The following is a 20,111-nucleotide window of genomic DNA, read 5'->3' as shown; positions in this document are numbered from 1 at the left end:
TCATCTTTCACTGCCCCCCTACCTGCTCCCTGGCCTGCCCGCTGACTCTCTTAAACATCTTGCCAGGGAAGCTCTGGGGAAACACCTGCTCTTAGACACTGCTGGTTTAAAGGTAAATTGAGGCAGCTCCTGATGGGGCTAGGTAGCATGAGTCCTTGAAATACAAAGCACTTCTTCCCAGCACACAATTGAGAGAGAAGCTTGCCCTCCTGCGCGCAGCACATTGTTTACTGAATGAAGCTTTGTTTCAAATAGAGAAAAATTGGAAACAACCTACATGTCCATCCATCAGGGAGGCTGGCTAAATAAACTGTGGCTTACTGTGGAGTGGAACATTTTGTGTCCACTTAAAAAACCCTAGGCGGCTAGGTATCAGCAAAGCTGGATCTCCAAGACATATTAGTGAGTGAAAACAGTTAAGTCAAAGAACAACATACACAGTATTCCACTTTTCAAACACATTCCCAAAGCAACTCCATAGATTTTCAGTAGCACGTCTATCTGTATACAAATGCGAAGACAAATACCTGGGAAGGTCCCCACTGAAGTTGTGACACTGGCCACCTGAGGGGGGATGGGGGATGTGAGATGGGGTGAGGGAGGTAGTGCAATGTTAGCTTAGCTGTCGGAGCTTTGCTTTGAACTAAGGAGAGTGTATACATGTGGTAACTCATGTGTGGTTTGGAGCATTTGCACGAGGGGGGCTGTTTCACACCTCCAGGGACCCACCCCAGAGCTAGGCCCTGAGCCACGGGGTAGCCCTCTCTGGAGGAAGTCAGGGAGGCATCCTGCATCCAGAGACAGGCTCCGGCCACTTCCCTCTGTGTGTCTCTGTGTCTCCTACTGATTAACCCCACCTTGGAGTATTGATTTTTCTTTTATCACCCTTCCTAGGAGATCATGGCCATTAAGGAAGCCTACCAAAGGTGTAAGTGACCTTTTGTTCTGACTTTGGATAAAGAATGTTCCTTTCCAAATACCTCTGGGAAATGAAGTCATCTGCTTTCTTCTCTCTCTTTTTCTTCTTCTCAAGTATTTGACAGGAGCCTTGAATCAGATGTCAAAGCTGATACAAGTGGAAACCTAAAAGCAATTCTGGTGTCCCTGCTACAGGTAAGATCAGGCCTAGCAAGGGGAATATCTCTTTTGATCAACTCAACTAATTACAGGCCTTAATTATGTCTGTGAAATATCCTTTGTATATTAACACAACACAATCATGGGTGGGAGGGTGAAAGCTTATATTCGCAGGTCTCACCCACACTCAGGAAGGGGGTCATTCAGGGGCTGGGCTGCTCGGGGTCATCTTGGAATCCTGCCTGCCACAAAGCCCTTAGGTTAGACTCCAGGCCTTTCCATGACCAAGTCTCAGGGTTCTTCATCCTGCTTTAAGGCCCCTAAGGTTTGTGAGTGACCCTGGTTTCTACAAGAAAGAAAACGGTGTTGCCTCAGAAGCTACTCTTTATATCAGATGTGCCCTAAAGATGGCAGCAAAGAGCAGCATTGCAGCTTTGCGGGGCTCCATCTCCTCCCACCCCTCTGAAATCACCCCCAGCTTTCCAGGACTTTCTCTTTTTGTTTTCCGCGGTGGAGCAGGAACTCAGGTTAATAACAATGTCAATTTTTCTAGGCTAATCGTGATGAAGGAGATGACGTGGACAAAGATCTGGCTGGTCAGGATGCCAAAGATCTGTACGATGTAAGTGTGCAGACGTGCCAGTCTCAGCGAGTTCTTTTCCTTTTTAAAAAATTTATTAGCCCTATTTTCAACAAATTTTTATTTCATGAAAAATGGGAGTTACTTGAGAAATAAGCATGATCTTTAAAATACTTTTCACATACACGGTCTTTGTGAGCCTATAAGAGTTGTTCCTACTCGTGCACTCTAGAGTTTACCACTTCAGATCCATTTTGGAGCAAGGAAGGGCATAAATAATATAAGTAAATATGTGCAGTTTACTTGCGGGTAGAAGCCTTAAGTGCTTGGTCGATCACTTTGAATATGACTATTCAGGGCATATCTTATAACATGACTACTTGGTGCATATTTTATAACTTCCTGTAAGTGAGGCCTGGTCACAGAATAGTATATTCAGTCTTTCTGCAACAGGCTTTTTTCAAAATGTTTGCATTTGGCCCACAAGGCAGGGGATGGCCGCTGGGGCACCGATGAGCTTGCCTTCAATGAAGTCCTGGCCAAGAGGAGCCACAAGCAATTACGTGCTACCTTTCAAGCTTACCAAATTGTAAGTAAACAAGTACTAGGGCAAGGGAGTTCACACTAAAACTGCTTATTTCTAAAAGAAGGCAAAATCAGGGATAGGGAACAATGGGGGTCTTTTACCACAGTTGTTCTTAATCAGAAGTGATTTTGCTTCTCTCACTATCAAATATCCTTTGATATTTGATAACGTCCAGAAACATTTGAGGTTGTCATTTGGGTGTTGGGGAGGTAATGCTAACAGCATCTAGTAGGTAAAGGCCAAGGAGGCTGCTAAACATCCTACAATGCACCACAACAAACCCCGCAACAGAATTATCCAGCCCCAAATGCAGTGCCAAGGTTGGGAAATCCTGCTTTACAACAGGGGCTAGGAAAGCAGAGGAGTGTCAGGTTGTGGAGCAAAGCCTTAGAGTCAGCATCTGGGTTGAAACTCTGATCCTCTCACAGGCAGGTGGGTGACCTAACTTCTCTGTCCTCATTTGTAAAGCAGGGACCATGATCCTTATCATCACCCCCTCCTAGGATTCTTTCAGGAGCTGAGTAAGAGAAATGTAAAAGCTTCAGAAAAGCACCTGGCATGTGATAAGCACACAAATGTTCTCTCCTACTATTATTCCAGTTTACAGTTGGGCTGACAAAGTGCCTACCCCTCCCACGACAGATGTCATACGCCTCAGATAAACTCCTGAAAAGATGTATAAGCTGCTTTTATACAATTGTTTTTTTAATCTAATGATAATTTTAAGCCAAGAAGAGGAGTTCGTTATCCCAAAGCACTTACTTAGTGGTGAGTCCTTCCCTGGAAATCAGTCTTGAATTGCAAGCCTTTTGTAGTGTATCAGATTTGTTGTCTCCCATTTTATATTTGCAGAGTGCTTTTAACTATTCGAAGCACTTCCATGCCCTGTATCTCGTTTCAATTTCCCAACAATACTGTGTGTAGGCCGAGCAACCATTGTTACCTACTGGTGCTGGACAAGGCGAGTCTGTTATGAGTAAGGCGCCATCTGTAACTTATCAGGACCACACAGCAAGCCGGTAGCAGAGAGTGGATGAGCACTGCAAGATTCCCCAGCCCCAGCCTCTACCTCGCCTGGAGCTGGCTGCTCCTCACTCAAAATAGTGTTTCCTATGTGTTGCCAGCAGATGAAAAGACAATAAAGCTTAGGAATTTTATCATTACTGTATATAAGCCTTGAGGGCCCTCTGCTTTCAAATCGTGCCCAGAGTCATGATCAAAGCCAGCTGACCCTGCACTCCCTTGGCCTCTGCTCCTGGAACTGTGTAGACTCTGGGCTGGAAGACTTCTCCATGACCTAGACACCCTCTTCCCACATGGCTGGGGCTGTAGATGGAGTTTCTGGGGATGGCTGCCATTGGTGATTACTATGGTAACACACATACATGTGAGTGTGTATATGTGTGTGTGTGTGTGTGTGTGTGTGTGTGTACATGAACTACTGACCGCCTGCAAGGATACTCTCCAGGTCAATTGTTCTCAAAATTAATCCCACAACAGCAGCATCAGTATCACTTGAAAACGTTAAAAATGAGAATTCTCTTATTTAGAGGAGAGAGAGAGAATTCTCAGCTCCCACCTTCAACCTACTGAATCAGATTCTCTGGAATTTGGGCCCTACAATGTGCTTTCAATGAATCTTCCAGGTGATTCTGGTGCAGGTTAAAATTTAAAAGGTCTGCTCTAGACTTCTAGCCATTTGACGTTGGGCAAGTTATTAAGGATTCTGCACCTCAGTCTCCTCAAGGGAGAGGGAAAATAATGGTACCTACTTCATGGGGTTAGTAATTAATTAATGAGTTCATAGAAGTAAAGTGCTTAGTACCTGGTATACAGTAGGTGCTCATTAAACACTAGGACTGCCCGTTGTCTCCCTACGTGAACCAACAGTATCAAATAAAGCTCAAACAGACAGTAAGATGATTTGTTGATTTAATGATTCTTTACATGAAACTAGCTCTAAAATACTACCTATTCATCATTCCAAAAACTTTCCCAGAACATCATTCGTCTTGATCTTTATCACTGATTTTTGTGAGCTTACCCTGATCTTTAGACCCTGTTTTATGAAAACTTATGAGTTTTCACATGGGTCTCTGACTAAAAACAATAAACTGCTAGCATGAGATCACAGGAGTATATTATGTGGCATAGGTTGTCCTGGCACAGAGCTGAATTTTTATTTTTGGCATGAAAACGTAGGGGTTTGCCCTTTATTTGCCCTCAAGCCCGAGCCTTCACTACTGACGCTCTCAGAAATCCTCGCCAAGCAAGAGAGCTTTCCCAGCTCTGCTACACTACACAAGAATATCAACAGTCCAAAGTTGACCAAACACAAAAGGCTTGTATAGCTCTAAAGCTCAAGGAAGTTCCCTACACGGAGCTCAATATAAATTGTAGGTAGGCATACCCACAGGCTGGGCGTACACCTGTCACCATTGCTCCCCTTAACTTTAGGTGTTCCTAGGCCTGTTCCAGAGCCTTTAGCCCTGTAACCACTGAGGCCAAAGCCAGAGGGCATTAGGTTCTGCTGTGGGAATGCTGTCACTTTGGGTGAATCGGTTTTAAAAGAGAGAAATGTCTCCCCTATTCTTCTCATAATCTCCCTACAGGCAGTGCTACCTGGTAACTAGAGGCCTTTGAGGCTTGTCTGGAATCTACCCCGGCAATGTTTTTTGTACTAAGATCAGAAAACCTGATCTGTCTAAAGAGCCCCCTGAGTATTAAGTGTTCCAGTAACTTAAGTGAAAAGCTTGCCATTTGCAAAGGGGATTCACGATAGCTTGGGCCAGTCCATTGTTTTCCATTCCTGTTCCATTAAGGTGCCTCAGTAGCTACCAGGAGGGGGGTGTGGGCAGGAGATAGGTAGAGAAGAGGAGGCAATGTGAACAGTGCCCCCTGAAGTTGTGTGATGGAAAGACTCATAGAAAGCAGGAGCCTGGGACGCCTGGGTGACTCAGTGGTTGAGCATCTGCCTTTGGCTCAGGTCATGATCCAGGGGTCCGGGGATCAAGTTCCGCATTGGGCTCCCTGCAGGGAGCCTGCTTCTCCCTCTGCCTATATCTCTCTGTCTCTCATGAATAAATAAATAAAATCCAAAAAAAAAGCAAGTAAGCAAGCAGAAGCCTGGCCATACTGCCTAGGGCTGGGGTAGAGAACCCTTCTCCCACCTCCCAGAACAGCTGCTTTTCTGCTTTGATCTGTTGCACACTGAGATTCTGCAGAGAATGTAATGCACTATTCTGGCCCAGCATTAACAATAGAAACAGAAAGCGGTTTAACGGGAGGATTATTTTTTTAGTAAGCGCAGACCTGTGTGAACAAGATGTCCTCTTGAAATGCAATCTCAGTCTACAGAACAAGAACCCTGTTCGTGGGAAAGTGAGACCAGTCCCTTTCAAAACACCAGCTCCCACATCAAACCCAAGAGAAGCTGAGAACAGCTAAGGAAGGGACAGGACTGAACGTCCCCCGCCAATCCCCTCATTGTCTAGGTCCATTACCCACCCAAGACCCCTAGATGTCAAACCATGACAAGGAAATCAAGCAACAGAGCCTCATTAAATCTCAACCCACCCCCCACCCCTAGCTATTGTGCTTGCATTTTGCAAAGAATATTTTGTTCACTTATGTTTTCAGAATAAACTACAAACACTCCACTGGTATGTCCCCAAAGGCCAATTATTTATAGAACAACAATTGTGTCATACCCTCAAAAAATAATTCTAAGAAAGAAGCTTAGTATTAAGTATTAGTATTCCTAATGCTTAGCTGCATTTCCCCAAACCCCACAAAGAGCAATCCTTTTTCTTAATTTGCCTGCCCTGCATTTGGCCTAGGCGGGACTGGCATTAAACAGTCACCATCCACTCTGAACTTTAGCTTCTGTAAATATTTGGAAAGAAACCTAACGTGTAATGCTGTGCAGAGTCATATGTGAGCTGGTGGTGAATATAGGATCACTTGGAATCGCCCCCGAGCAAAGGAAAGTGGCATTTTGACGTAGTCAGCCCTCTGGCTTCCAGTCCATGCAGCCCCATTCTATCAGGAGCATAAGACCAGGTCCTTATCATGAACTTCACACCCTCTACTTCTTATTTCACCCAAACTGTGGGGAGGTGCTGAGTCCCCAGTCCCAGGACACGGGGGATGAGAAAAGTACAGGTAAGATGATTACAACCACAGCCTCCTAGAAAGTTGGAAGTGAAAAGAATTTTAAAAACACACTGGAAACTAAACTATTATATAGATGTAATGAATTATTGTTACGGTGTAGATTCATTGTTTCTTCCACTCCCAATTTTACAGATAAGCAAAAAGGCCAAGGGATTGGTCCTCACTGGGGTCTTGTCTGACCCCTTAGAGGTTAAAAGTCATCAGCCATGAGAGGCAACCATCCCTGGCCATGTAAGGCACGGGGCAGGATAGGTTCGTTCCTTAAAGCCGCATGACCAAACCTGGAAGAGTTCTTTTTGTAGAGAACTGACCTCAAGAGTACCAAAGTCAAAAGCAGAACCTGGAATAACGGCCGGCCTTTGGTTGTCTCTCCAGCTCATCGATAAAGACATCGAGGAGGCCATTGAAGCAGAAACATCAGGAGACCTGCAGAAGGCCTACTTAACTCTCGGTAAAGTAAACCTGGGAGAGTCCCTTAGGTCAGGCCCCCTGCAACCAGACTTGGAATCAGAGGTTGGCGTGTGCGAAGATTTTAGGGAATAGTTTGGGAATAACACAAATAAGCAGCATTGGGTAAGGGAGAGAGTGAGCATGATGCCACTATAGTGGGAGCTTTGCTGGTCTTTCACAGAGCTCTTGAGCAGGGAGGCAATGGAACCAGGTCCTTGTGCCCCACACCAAGCAACCCAGTGGACACCAGCTGTGTCCCAGGAGCATTTGCAACCTGGGGTGAGGCAACTCCTTGGAGGGCCATTCCTGGGAAAGGACTCAGCTGTGGGCAGCCAGTAGGCAAGAGTTGGAATGGGTAGTCTCGGTCCTGAAGAGGGCATCTGGGGAAATGCACCACGGCATCCGGGACAGTCCCTTTAAGATGGTAGGTCCTCAAGAGTATCCCAATATCCTGGGACCATTGTCTGGTCTCAAAGAGTAATATGTGGTTCAGCCAGGTTTCCAATCCACAAACAAGTTTTTGCACATGTGTTCTTTTCCATTTGGTTCCATTCAACATTTAGAATGAATGAGGTCTCTTTAGAAAGAGTGCGGAGGGAGACCAGATCTTCCCTGTGCCAAGCAAACACCACGACCTTCTCTCCAGGGGTTGCCCGTAGGCAGGAAATAGCAGAAAGATGGGCATGGTGCTATATCTGGCAGGCTCCTCCTTCCTTTCCACAAGCCCTGGAATGAAGGCATTGTCCATTGTCCACGCTTGTATGGCAAGGAATTGAGGGCACCGACCCAAATAGCACAAGAAATGGAAAGACAGATTCCCCAGAAGAGAAAGAACTGAAAAAACAGTCCTGGAAGTTAAAAAATGTGCTCAATCCGCCAAATTGTGTGTGTGTGTGTGTGTGTGTGTGTGTGTGTGTTGGGGAGGGTGCTAAAAAATTTTTTTGAACAATGTCAGCAATTGATTTTTTTCATCCATACTCATTTTGCATTCAAATTAGCAGGACCTCTACTGTGATGTACAGAGGCCTAAACATTCTTAGTGTCACTCCTGACCCACACTGAACACACATGGATGACTCTCCTTAGGGCTCAAAAGAGGAATCTCTTAAGTAGATGGAGAGAACCACTAACAGCCTGACTCAGAGGTTCCAAATCCTTTCTGTGCTTGCCTCACAGAGAATCAGGAAAATACCAGAATGCAGTCACAGGATTATATTAATCTTCATTACTATTAATCATTAATGGCAATAAACCACTATTAATATTATTAATAGTAATAAAGCCGTTCAATTCTCTAACATTTAGTTGGCCCTACCCAGGCTGGGGATCGTGCTAGGTGTGGGGATCAGAGGTAAAAAGGTCCAGTTCCTGCTCTTAAGAAGCTTAAAGTCCATGGTAGATACACACAAATCAACAGATTTGGTTATGGTAAAGATAAAAACCACCGGAGGGAAGAGGGCACAGGGCAAGAAAGAGTCACACCCCTGGAGACGAGGACCATGAAATGCAGGACTTCGGTGTACCCCAGTGGTAGCAAACTTAAAAGTGATTAGAATAACCTCCAGTATAAACCACACAAATCATAGAGCATGACTTCAGCTGTATTTTCTAGACCCTCCCACCCCTACTCATACCTGACTCATAAAGATGCCCGTTTATAGCTAAATTTGAGACCAAATGACTCCACCTGTTGCGGCCTGTGGGGCAGCACTCCTCCAGCGAGCTCCCCCCACCACATGCATCAGAATCATCCATGCAGAGGCACGTGAAAATGCAGTTTCGGGCCCCATTCCAGGTTACCTATTAGGATCTCCAAGAATGGAGCCCGGAAGCCACACTTTCACAAGCTCCCCCAAGGGATGGTCTTCTCCTCACAGTGGCTGGCTCCCCTGCCTTCCACGTGCCACAGCTTCATCCCCACATTGCCCCTGGCTACCCTCACCCAAACTCTTGAGGGATTCCTGCTGCCGCTACAACAGATGTTATTCACCAGGCATGGATTGTACACAATAGAAAAGTTGAGGATTCTCTTCTAGAATATCAAAAAGAAGGAATGTCAGGGGAGAAGACACCTCTGAAGGCTGACATGAGGCAGACAATCATTTCCACATCAACAAGTCCTGCACTGAGGGGGGTTCTTAACTGAGTCTCAAGTATGCTATTCCCCAAATTGACAGGTTCTCCCCACAACCACCACCAAAATTTTTTGACATTTCACAGCCTATGGCTCTACATCCTACCTATAGAGGAGAAAAATGAAATGTATCGGATTAAATACAATTAAGACTACTTACTAAAGGGAAAAATTTCACCTTTCTTCCAATGTCAATTTGTAATATATATATATCCAACAGCTTTTGGATTGTTCTTGGGATAAAGAGATCTGACACCTGGGCCTGGGCTTTTCTTTTCCACGGAGACTTTGGCGGATTCCACACGGCCTATAAAAGAAAGAAACAGACCCCCTCCTCCCAGCCTAGACAGTGCTTCCCTAACCCTGTTCCTCCCCAATGCTCATAAGTAAGAATCAATCGTGTAGGCAATTGCCTAGAAAACAAAATTTCCCATCACAGGACGTATGAAAGGTGCACGTTCCACACTTACACTGAGCGTATTACTCGTTATGAATCACACAGCATCAAAAACGTTAAGTGTCCTAGGTAAATGTCAACACCTAAAGAGTAAATGGTTCATTCCCCCCAAAGCATTTGTCACCATGGGCATATCGTGCCCCAGCCTTGGGAGGCGGGGAGAGGAAAGATGATTATTCCCCAGGAGTAGAGACGCACTCTCTGGCCTGACTGGCGAGTCCAAGCTATGCCTCACTAGTTTGTGGATTAGATCAAAGCAAGGAGAGGACCCTAGCAGGAGCATAGGAAGGTGGTCCGAGGACACCATCGAACATTCCATCGCGCCGCATCCCAGATCCAGAGCTAAAAGAGAATGTGGAGCACTTGGAAAAGGTTCCGAGATGAGACTCACAGAGCAAAGCCAGTGAGGAAAAACAAAGGAAGGAAAGGTTGTTAAGCGCAGGAAAGCAGGCCGCAGTCCAGCAGAGTGAGTCTTCAAGATTCTGAAGCTTTATTCTGGCAGAGTGGCCTGCCAATCTGTGGGGCCCCCCCTGAACCCCCAAAGCCAGCATCAGAGAGTTCATTTAGACAAGACATGTTGCTTTGGCCCCTAAAAATCACGAAGTTGGCAGGGAAAGCCTGAGGGAGGCCACAGCCTTCCTCCTCCCCCCATGGGTCTCCAGGGACCAGCAGCGGGTGCGCTGAAGGGGTTTAGACAGTCCTTGGTTGAAGAGCCCAGGTGCCCTGACCCAAGGGAACCTTCTAGATCCCATCAGAGGGTGAATCTGCACCCTGCAAAGCTCTATCTCATGCCTGAGTCAGCTCAAGGGTGGCAAGGGGACACCCCGGGCCAGCTCGGCCCCATCGGAGGGCCTCCCCGGGCCACGACCGGTTCGAGCCTCACCTCCTTTTGTCCCCTGTCCGCCCAGTGAGGTGTGCCCGGGACCAGGAGGGCTATTTCGCCGACCGTCTGTACAAGTCCATGAAGGGCACGGGCACCGATGAGGAGACGCTAATTCACATCATCGTGACCAGGGCCGAGGTAAGACGGCCGCCGGCTGCCCCTTCTCCTTTGGCCACTGCTGATGTCATCCACAAATAGTTTTTCTTAAGCTCCCATTTACAGGAAAAGTAAGACAGAGAGACAGCCCTTGCCTTCTCAGACTTTGTGGAAGACACTGTGCCATGCTGCAACCTGTTTCTTCTTATAAAAATACAGGAATGATAGTTGCTTCTCTTCTGGCCTGCACATAGGGGACCTGGCCGGGCCTTTCTGGGTAGTGCCACCACGCTCGGCCCCATTTTAAGGAGGACAGAGCAGAGACACTGGAAGGTTGACAGCTGATGAGGCCACCCAGCAGGGGACGATGAGCCAGTGACTGCCTAGCTCCCCGGCTGGGCCTGCAGTTGAACACACCACGGAAGCCCAGTTTTGCACAAGACGCGTTATCAGTACAGGACAATATTTCTGAACCTTTTTTTTTTTTTTTAATTACCAATCATCCTGCTAAGGGGCCTCTTGGGACCCAGTTTTTTCCCTAATCACCACTCCCCCCAAAACATTACCACCACAGATACACTATTATGTCTGTTTATGCTCCCTATATGCATATTCCATTATGTTCTGTATGTATATATTGTGTCCTGTAAATATATATATTCTGTTAGGTTCTTTTTAAAATTTAAATTCAATTAATTAACATACAGTGCATTATTTCATTTCAGAGATAGTTTAGTGATTCATCAGTTGCATAGAACACCCCATGCTCATTCCATCACGTGTCCTCCTTTATTCTGCTATGTTCTATATATACATGTGTGTGTATATTTATATATGTACTTTCACATAAAAAGATTAAAGTTCTTTTTGCCCTCTAATGCACTTTTGCCCTGTTGGGAGCAGCAATGTCACCCTTCTTTGGGATGCCCAAGTATAAGAAAGAGGGAGCTGAGTAGCCCAAAGCTTGGGAGCACCTGTCAAGATTCAGGGCAGATTCTTTGGAACAAGAGGCCCCAGAGAGAAGGAGGGACAAGATTTAGGGGAAGTGGCATTTCATCCATAGTAGGAGAAGACTTGCAGAATGAAGCACTTGAAAGATCACAATCATCTTCCCTCAAAAAATTGTTAATCGAAGGGGACAATCCCAACCCCAGTCCTGGCCCAAGGCCTTCGACAAATAATATTTAACATCTGACACTGCTTTAAAATATAATTTAGCAACAACTTCATTCTTTCGTTTTTATGCCAATTCTTGGAATTTCTCCTCCTCCTCCACTATTCAGTTTTCTTCTCCCTTCCAGCCCATTTCTCTTGCTCCCACCTCCTTCCCTTCCACAGTCTCTCTGCCACTCTCCTGAGTTCTCTCTTTGTCCTCCCCTCTCTCCCCAGATCTCTGCAGTCTCTGTCTCTCTGTGCCTTAGTAACTCACCACCCCCACACCCCCACCAAAGTCTCAGGAGATCCTGAGGCTCAAGGAAGCAGGAGCAAGATGGAGCAGGACGGGGAATTCTGAAAGACCCCAGGGGATTGGATCACTCTGGAGGGTTCACCAGGGCTCTGTGTTCACTCCAACGTGAGCCATGGAGTGTACATTCCAAGATGCGCTGTCCCATCTTAGGATTGGCCACATGTCCTGGGTCATCTCCACATGTGGACCATTCACTCAGAATGCTTCAGGCTCAGTGAGATGTATTGGCTGGATCCCCTAATCCCCTAAAACCACTTGGTACTAGAAGGGAGCCCCAGTGTGCCCTGTCCCTGCTCCCCTTACTGCCCCCCACCATCCTGCCCCTCCCCCAGCTAAGTAGTGGAGCCAGGGGGTGCGGGGAACACACACCATCCTGCTCAAGTCTCCCCCCGCTCAGTGTCCATTTTGCACAATCCTTCATTCTCCTGCCTTCTGCTCTTACCTTCTTTTTATTTATTTTTTAAATAAATTTATTTTTTATTGGAGTTCAATTTGCCAACATATAGAATAACACCCAGTGCTCATCCCATCAAGTGCCCCCCTCAGTGCCTGTCACCCAGTCACCTCCACCCCCCGCCCATCTCCCCTTCCACCACCCCTAGTTCGTTTCCCAAAGTTAGGAGTCTTTCATGTTCTGTCTCCCTCTCTATTTCCCACTCATTTTTTCTCCTTTCCCTTTTATTCCCTTTCACTATTTTTTATATTCCCCAAATGAATGAGACCATATAGTGTTTGTCCTTCTCCGATTGACTTACTTCACTCAGCATAATACCCTCCAGTTCCATCCACGTCGAAGCAAATGGTGGGTATTTGTCGTTTCTAATGGCTGAGGAATATTCCATTGTATACATAGACCACAGCTTCTTTATCCATTCATCTGTCGGTGGACACCGAGGCTCCTTCCACAGTTTAGCTATTGTGGACATTGCTGCTAGAAACATCGGGGTGCAGGTGTCCCGGCATTTCATTGCATCTGTATCTTTGGGGTTCTCATCTTCTTTCTCTCTTAGTTCATCCCTCCAATAAAGGCAGGAGGAAAAAGTATCAGAAACCTGGGTGATGGTCTGTGGATCTGTCTAGAATGCGCAACAGAGTCTAAATTTTTAAAAATTAAGAACACAACTTGTTAAAGAGAGCTCTGTGCTTCTTTTATGAGACACACTGTGTTCTCTCTGTACTTACATCTTTTCTGGTGCAGGTATTGTCTCCCTTACTAGGTCCTAGGAGTGTTCAGAGCAGAACAATCTTTTTATTTGTTTTTCGTCTGCGTCCTCTGCCCATCTCCAGTGCCTGGGTCTTCCAGGTTATCAATGAATTACATTCAAAATAAGTCCTACAAATTGTAATTGATTTGAATTTTTAAAAAGATTTTATTTATTTATTCATGAGATACACAGAGAGAGAGAGAGAGGCAGAGACACAGGCAGAGGGAGAAGCAGGCTCCATGCAGGGAGCCCAACATGGGACTTGATCCCAGGACTCCAGGTGGACCGAAGGCGGCGCTAAACCGCTGAGCCACCCGGGTTGCCCCTTGATTTAAATTTTGTTGATTGGCACTAATAGCCTTGCTGATCCGGGTACAAGAGGGGGAAAAAAAGAGCTTCATTTCAAATCTCTGTGTTGATAATTTTCTTAACCCTATACCAAGGTTCTGGCCTGCAGGCAGCCTCTTTTTGTGTACAGGCTTGCTACCTAAGAATGATTTGTTTTTAGATGATGGTAAAAAAAAAAAAAAAAAATCAGAAAAATCACCTGAAATTCCAGTTTTGGTATCCATAAATAAATTTATACTGGGAGATAGGTAGATAGATAGATGATAGATAAATGATAGATAGATAAATAGATGATAGATAGATAGATAGATAGATAGATAGATAGATAGATAGATAGATTCACCTCTGCAACCTTTGGGGAGCTGGACTCCACTTCCCCTTTCCCATTCATAAAATAAGAATAGTAATAGCCCATATTGCAAAAGGTTGTTTTGAGGCATAAATGAACAAATGAATATAATGTATTCAGAGCCGTACCTGCCTGCATTCATTGTGAACTTACTATAAATGTTCTTGTCTTTGTTGCTATTGTCATTTCTCCTCCAGGTGGACCTTCAAGGGATAAAAGCAAAGTTCCAAGAGAAGTATCAGAAGTCCCTCTCGGACATGGTTCGCTCAGACACCTCTGGGGACTTCCAGAAACTGCTGGTGGCCCTCTTGCACTGAACCAAGCCAGCATGGTGGAAGCACATGGAGAAGCCACCTTTGTCAAGAGTCCATTTCAACCCAGATTTGCAAATGTGACCCCAGCACAAAAAGTATTGAAGAATCCTGGCTTCCTTTCTTGGCAGCCTGAATGCTGTGGCCAGGCCAAGCTGTTTAGAAGGGCAGCAGCCTCAAAACGCTTGGGCAGATCACCCTGAATGCTGGCTTAGCAGGTCCCTGAGCAGCCTCTCTGCTTGCCTCTAGCATGGCAAACTGAATGCTTTCTGAACACAAATGAGATTAGCTGTTGATGAAAGAAACTGCACTTGTAATAAAACATTCAGAAGAATAGGTATCGCACAGAGTGGGTAGAGACTGAATGGTTAAGGTACAGGGAAGACAAAATTAATCAGTTGATCAATTTTCCTTCTGTGGGGGGGTCTGGGTGGCTCAGTCGGTTAAGGGTCTGCCTTGAGCTCAAGTCATGATCTTGGGGTCCTGGGACCAAGCCCCATGTCGGGCTCCCTGCTCAGCAGGGAGTCTGCTTCTCTCTCCCTCTGCCCCTTCTCTCCACTCGTACTCCACTTGTGTGTGTGTGTGTGCGTGCACGCACATGCTCTCTCTCTCTCTCTCCAAAATAAATAAATAAATAAAATCTTCAATAAATTTTTTCCCTTCCATGTGTTCAATTTCAAATCCTCAATGGTAATTCAAGTGGGAGATGCCCCCCATCAGCTGCTTTCCCAAAGACTGGGTCGATTAGTTTGGGCTCTTGTCCTGGAAATTTATGACTTGTGAAATTCAAATATATGTGGGAAATGTAAATAATAACTTTTGTTAATAATCACCAACGACAGCAATGAAGGCTAGCAGCAAGGAAACAACTGAGGTGTCCATGTGAAATGTGAGTAGGGGTAAAAGTCACTGATCTGTTAACCTGGTACAAACAAGTCTTCTTGCTGCCTTAGATGTTTCACCCACTTGATTCTTACATCTGATCTTCAAATACAGTTAGCCTGGGCACGTGCCAACAAGATCAAGGTCAATAGTCTGACCCTCAAATGGATTGGTTCCACACCAATAGGATCTCTGTTCAAGATGTTTGTCTCATAGCCATGTGTTACTAGACATAAGGGGTCTGTCACAGAACATGGACCCTTTGATCCAGTCATTACGTTTATCATTCATCAAGTGATTATTTGTGCCTAGCACTGCTCAGTAGCACAGTTTCATGTTTAGTCCTCTCAACAGACCTATGAGGTTAATATTACTCCCATTTATCAGTTGAGGAAACTGAAGAGTTCATTCCTAGGCCAATAATGTAGACCCATGCCTCCATATTCGACAGAATGCTCTAAGTAAATTCATGCAGGCACAGCTCTCTGCCCATGAGCAAAAAGAACACACAACTCTGCCTGAAGGAACTGAGGAATGCTTCACCGAGATGCATTTGTGCTGGGTTTTGAAGAATGTATGAACGTTCTCCGGAGAAATAAAGTTAAGTAAGAAGGCCAAAAGCAAAGGCTCAGAAGCACAAGGGAGCAGGATGTGTTCAGGAAGTGGTGAAATCCATTCTCCTGGGCATGGATGCGGTGAAGAGAGGGAGAGGGCTGGGGAGGCAGGCCATGAAGCCGTTGAAAAGTATGTTTGGATCACATTAGTGCTGGTTTTGCCTGCCAAGCGTGGGCTCAGTCCTTTGGGCAATGCGCGGTGGCGGTGGGGGGGGGTGGCCCACTGGAGATGTTCAAGTGAGTGAGAAATATGATCAGATTTGGGCCTTGACAATTGACTTGGTGGTGTAATCAACACACAGCAAAGAGGCCACACTCTCAGTATAAAGGTATATGTCATGGAGTGTCTTTCTAGTGGCTACGAAATGGTGACTGACGCATTGAGATGTTAACACCTGTGTCCTCCACACACAGGTTTATCTAACAGTCAGGGTTGTCATTATGAGCTCTCACACAGAAAAAGGTTTTCTAGAGCCAAGCTCAGTGACAGATCATACTCATGTTTACTTATTTGTTGCCAAAGCTGGTCTTTGCTTTTAAAAACAGAAACAAGACAACCAGTTTTTGGGACCTGAGCTCACAATAAGCATAGAAAAACAAACTGACAGGATGAAAGGGGATCTATTAACAACAGCCACTGTTTGAGATTGTTGAAGGCCACCAGCCACACGGTGAGGAGCAGGAAGTTTATTTCATAGGCGAGGAAACAGGCTGAGCAAGACGGAGAGGCAAAGGCATTTATTTGATCAAGGTCTCAACACAGGAAATGCTAGAACTCAAACCTAGGCTCTTCCAACGCTAATGCCTGAGCCCTTAGCCACACCAGCTCAGGGCCCGAGGGCTTTCCCCAAAACTTTACTGGCCAAGGCACCAGGTACCTCTTTCCATGGCTGCTGAGTGTTGCTCTCTGCTCACAAGCAAAGGTCCGTTTCTGGGGGCTTGACTGGGGACTGCCTCAGGAGAACCCTGGTCTGGCCTGTCCCAGGAATGTCCCACCCCATGGTAGACCAGGGATTTCCTCCTTTTCCTCTCCGCACACCCCAGCTCTGCACAGGTCCCACATCACCATTGCCCAAGCACCCTCTTCCCCGAGTGCTCAGAGGGCAGGGCCAGTCTGTGGAGGGGGTCCAGGGGAGAAAGAGAAGACAAAGTTAGAAGGAAGAGAGAGGGGAGAGCTACACTACCTTGTCACTCTCCCCCTGAGCAGCCCTATCCCCCTTCTCCTGAGCCACAGCTCCTCCCCAGATGTTTGAATAGAGGAGTCTGAACCCCACCTGTAGGTCCCATGGGTACATGTGTTTCCCCCATGAAATTCTTTTCCAGTCCCTCATTGGGCTCCCTAACACAGCTTACCCAGCCCGAGTCACCTGGACACAGTGGGTAACAGACCTTGGAGCACTTACCCAAGTGAACCAAAGCAGAAGCTGATGATCCCCGCTGAGGAGCAAAGGGAGTCCTCTCACCAACCGTGGGAGCTCCAGCCCCCTCCTCATTCCTCTCGGGAGCTCTGGGAGTCCCAAGTGGTTCTCTTCATGCAGGCCCACCCCTACCTTTGTGAGTCCCAGTTCATATCCCCTGCTTTTCCCCTCCCTGGGGGTGTGGGAGCTGATTTGTAGCATTTGTTGATTTCCAGGGTACAAATACTCCCACCATGGTCAATTTCAAACTATTGACACGATGTCACTGAACATGAAGTCTTGGAAAGATGAGCAGTAGCACACCAGCATGCAGTATCCCCACCATACAGATACAATAGATGTGAGTAACCTCAAGAGCATAGATGATAGGAGAACGTAGCAAATAATTAGGAAGTGATGAATTTTGAGTTTTTGCTACATTTGTATCAATATAATTTAATTGTGAGTTTATATGCTTTAATTTTTAATAGCCACTAGGTTTAATCAAATTCATAAAATTCCTGAAAAATTAATAATTGAATCTCATGAATCAATAGGAGCCAAGTCCAGCATGTCCAGCACGCCACTTGGTAAGGATCTTAACTCATTTCTTCCAGAGGACTCCTGAGACAATTTGCACCATGTCTCCAGGTACTCACATAAGAAATGATTATCTTGAATGCTCTTCCTCCCACTGGGTTACTACCTACAGTACATTTCAGGGTCACAATGAATAGTTGTGTACATTGTCTACTGCACAAGGCTGCCTGGCTGAGGGGATGTTTGGGACCTCAAATCCAGACCTAACTTCCCTATCAGCTTTTGCCTGCAGGGCTACAGCTAGAGAGGCAGCTAGCTGCTGCCTAGAGAGGGCGCCTTCTGCTAATCTGCACAAAGCTACCCTAGGGACTGGTCCTGGAATTCTAAGTAACCTCTTTTACCTATGAAGGACCATTCAAGAGGCTCTTCCCCGGACAAAACACCTTGTTACCAGTTTCTTATTCTAAATGTTTTAAGTTCTTCTCCTCTAGGCACCCCATATAGTCATATAACCAATCCTTACAAATGTTGAAAGTAAAGATTAGAGGGAAAGGAGATGGGAATGATGGTCCAGAAGATGAGACAAAGATTTTATCACATCCAAGGCGATAGATGATGAAGAAGCAGAAGAAAGCAGAAGAAGGCTACCCACATTGCCTTCAGGAAGACATAAGCCCCATCAGAATTACATGTGACAGCCCCTGGAAGATGCTGCCATCCTCACACAGAGGGCAATGTGTCTCTGTCCCAGCAGTGCAGAGTATGACGCCTCCAGTGGCAAAAGACCAATGCATAAGACTCTTCAGGCTGCAAACAAACTATTTCTCAGACACATTACAGGCAATAAAAATGCCTCAGATAAGCCCCCAGAAACTAGATAAGCCAAGAAAGAAGGGTGCCAGAAAACCAGAAATGGTATTCAACTCTTCATGTCAACAAGCAAGATCTACCACATTGAATTCAGAGAGATGTCAAGGCTGCCTGTTTGTGCCACTGCAATTTCTTGCACAATCAGGACATAAGGTGCAGACCAGTATGTTGGGTCTGGAAATAGAGAACATAGGGTCAGGAAAAAGAAGTAGCCAGGGGCAGGGGCAGAGATGCGGGTGCTTCAAAATAAACTTTTAATTTAATATGATTTTATGTTCTGTAAATTTTAGACTTACATAAAAGTTGTGACTATATTACAGAGCTTCTATATTCCCCACTCCTAGTGTCTCACATCTCTAACATCAATATGGAACACTTGTCATGACTTATGAACTAATATCGATACATTATAATTGAGTAAAGCCCATACATTATTCACATTTTTAAAAAAGATTTTATTTATTTATTTGTTCATGAGACAGACAGGGAGAGAGGCAGAGACACAGGCAGAGGGAGAAGCAGGCTCCCTGTGAGGAGCCTGATGCAGGACTCTATCCCAGGACCCTGGCGTCACGACCTGAGCCAAAGGCAGACACTCAACCACTGAGCCACCCAGGTGCCCCACGTTATTTACATTTCTGTAGTTTTTACCTAATGTATAGTATCAGATTAGTTACCTGAAGCACAAAATAAATATTCCTAAGTCTATACTGATATAAGTAAATTATTGCATAAATAAATAAATGGGGAGAACAGACAACCTCCTGAACAGAAGAATTCCAAATAATTTATGGATTCCCATGAGAATATCACATCGCATTTAGTTTTTGTGTCCCTTTAGGTTCCTCTAGACCATGACAACCCTGACAGTAGACTGTCCCTCAATTTGGATTCATCTGATGTTTTTCTCATGATTAGACTGGGAGTTGGGGGAAAGATCACAGAGGGAAAGTGCCATTCCCACCTTGTCATATCAAAGGTACCTTCTATCAACATGACTTATCACTGTTGATGTTGACATTGACCATCTTCACTGGGCTCATTAAAAGAAAGTCACTGTGCATGGCTCACACTTAAGGGGTAGGGAATTACACTCCACATCCTTGAATGGGGAGTATCTACATAAATTATTTGGGATTATTCTATTCAGGAGGTTTGTCTGTTCTCCCCATTTATTTAGTTGTTTGTTTATTTATTTACTTATTTATTTATATTGGTATAGAGTTAAGAATATTTACTTTGTACTCTGGGTACAAATCCAATACTATATTATCTATTCTGCTGCTCAAATTGTTTCAGCTTTTTCTACTGAGAGTTCATTCAGTTGGTTCCTGTGTCCCTTTGACATACTCCCTCACTTTACTTTTTGAGTACTTCTTTAATTTCTGGCAATATTAGACACTGCAGGTTCATCTTGCATATTCCCCTCCTTAACCCTAGAACTTGCCTTTGCTCCAAGGAGCTCTGGTTCCTTCTATGGGAGAATGGTATTAGAAACCAAGATCTGAGTACTAGGTGTGCTCATTGCTACCGGGGTGTCATTGCTTCTAGGCTCATTTGGTGGGAAGTGCTAGGAAATATAAGCGCATATACTAAGCCAGGTATATACACATACCTGTATACATACATGTAGATGGATGACATAGATATAGATGCAAACAAAGACAGAGATCCATTTATACTTCTAT

General features: G+C 45.3%; 1 protein-coding gene and 1 long non-coding RNA gene across 4 annotated transcripts in view; one reads left to right on the top strand and one right to left on the bottom strand.

Moving 5' to 3' along the window:
• ANXA13 (annexin A13) overlaps positions 1-14,775 on the top strand; it is a 50,226-nt gene extending 35,451 nt beyond the window's left edge. For all 3 annotated transcript variants that reach the window (XM_077847115.1, XM_077847117.1, XM_077847116.1), the window contains 7 exons: positions 895-928; positions 1,034-1,113; positions 1,631-1,699; positions 2,145-2,246; positions 6,795-6,870; positions 10,369-10,481; positions 14,007-14,775. In XM_077847115.1, the coding sequence (XP_077703241.1) occupies positions 895-928; positions 1,034-1,113; positions 1,631-1,699; positions 2,145-2,246; positions 6,795-6,870; positions 10,369-10,481; positions 14,007-14,126 (594 nt within the window). In that variant the 3' untranslated portion in view covers positions 14,127-14,775. The remainder of the gene's footprint in view (positions 1-894; positions 929-1,033; positions 1,114-1,630; positions 1,700-2,144; positions 2,247-6,794; positions 6,871-10,368; positions 10,482-14,006) is intronic.
• Positions 1-20,111, bottom strand: part of LOC144283273 (uncharacterized) — an 80,337-nt gene that overhangs the window by 46,550 nt on the left and 13,676 nt on the right. The window contains exon 2 of the long non-coding RNA XR_013351719.1: positions 12,663-12,924. This is a non-coding gene — a long non-coding RNA (uncharacterized LOC144283273). The remainder of the gene's footprint in view (positions 1-12,662; positions 12,925-20,111) is intronic.

Source organism: Canis aureus, chromosome 14 (genome assembly GCF_053574225.1).
Source record: "Canis aureus isolate CA01 chromosome 14, VMU_Caureus_v.1.0, whole genome shotgun sequence".
Taxonomy (NCBI): Eukaryota; Metazoa; Chordata; class Mammalia; order Carnivora; family Canidae; genus Canis; species Canis aureus.
Note: the sequence above shows the minus strand (reverse complement) of the source record. Positions and strands in the feature narration are given on the sequence as shown.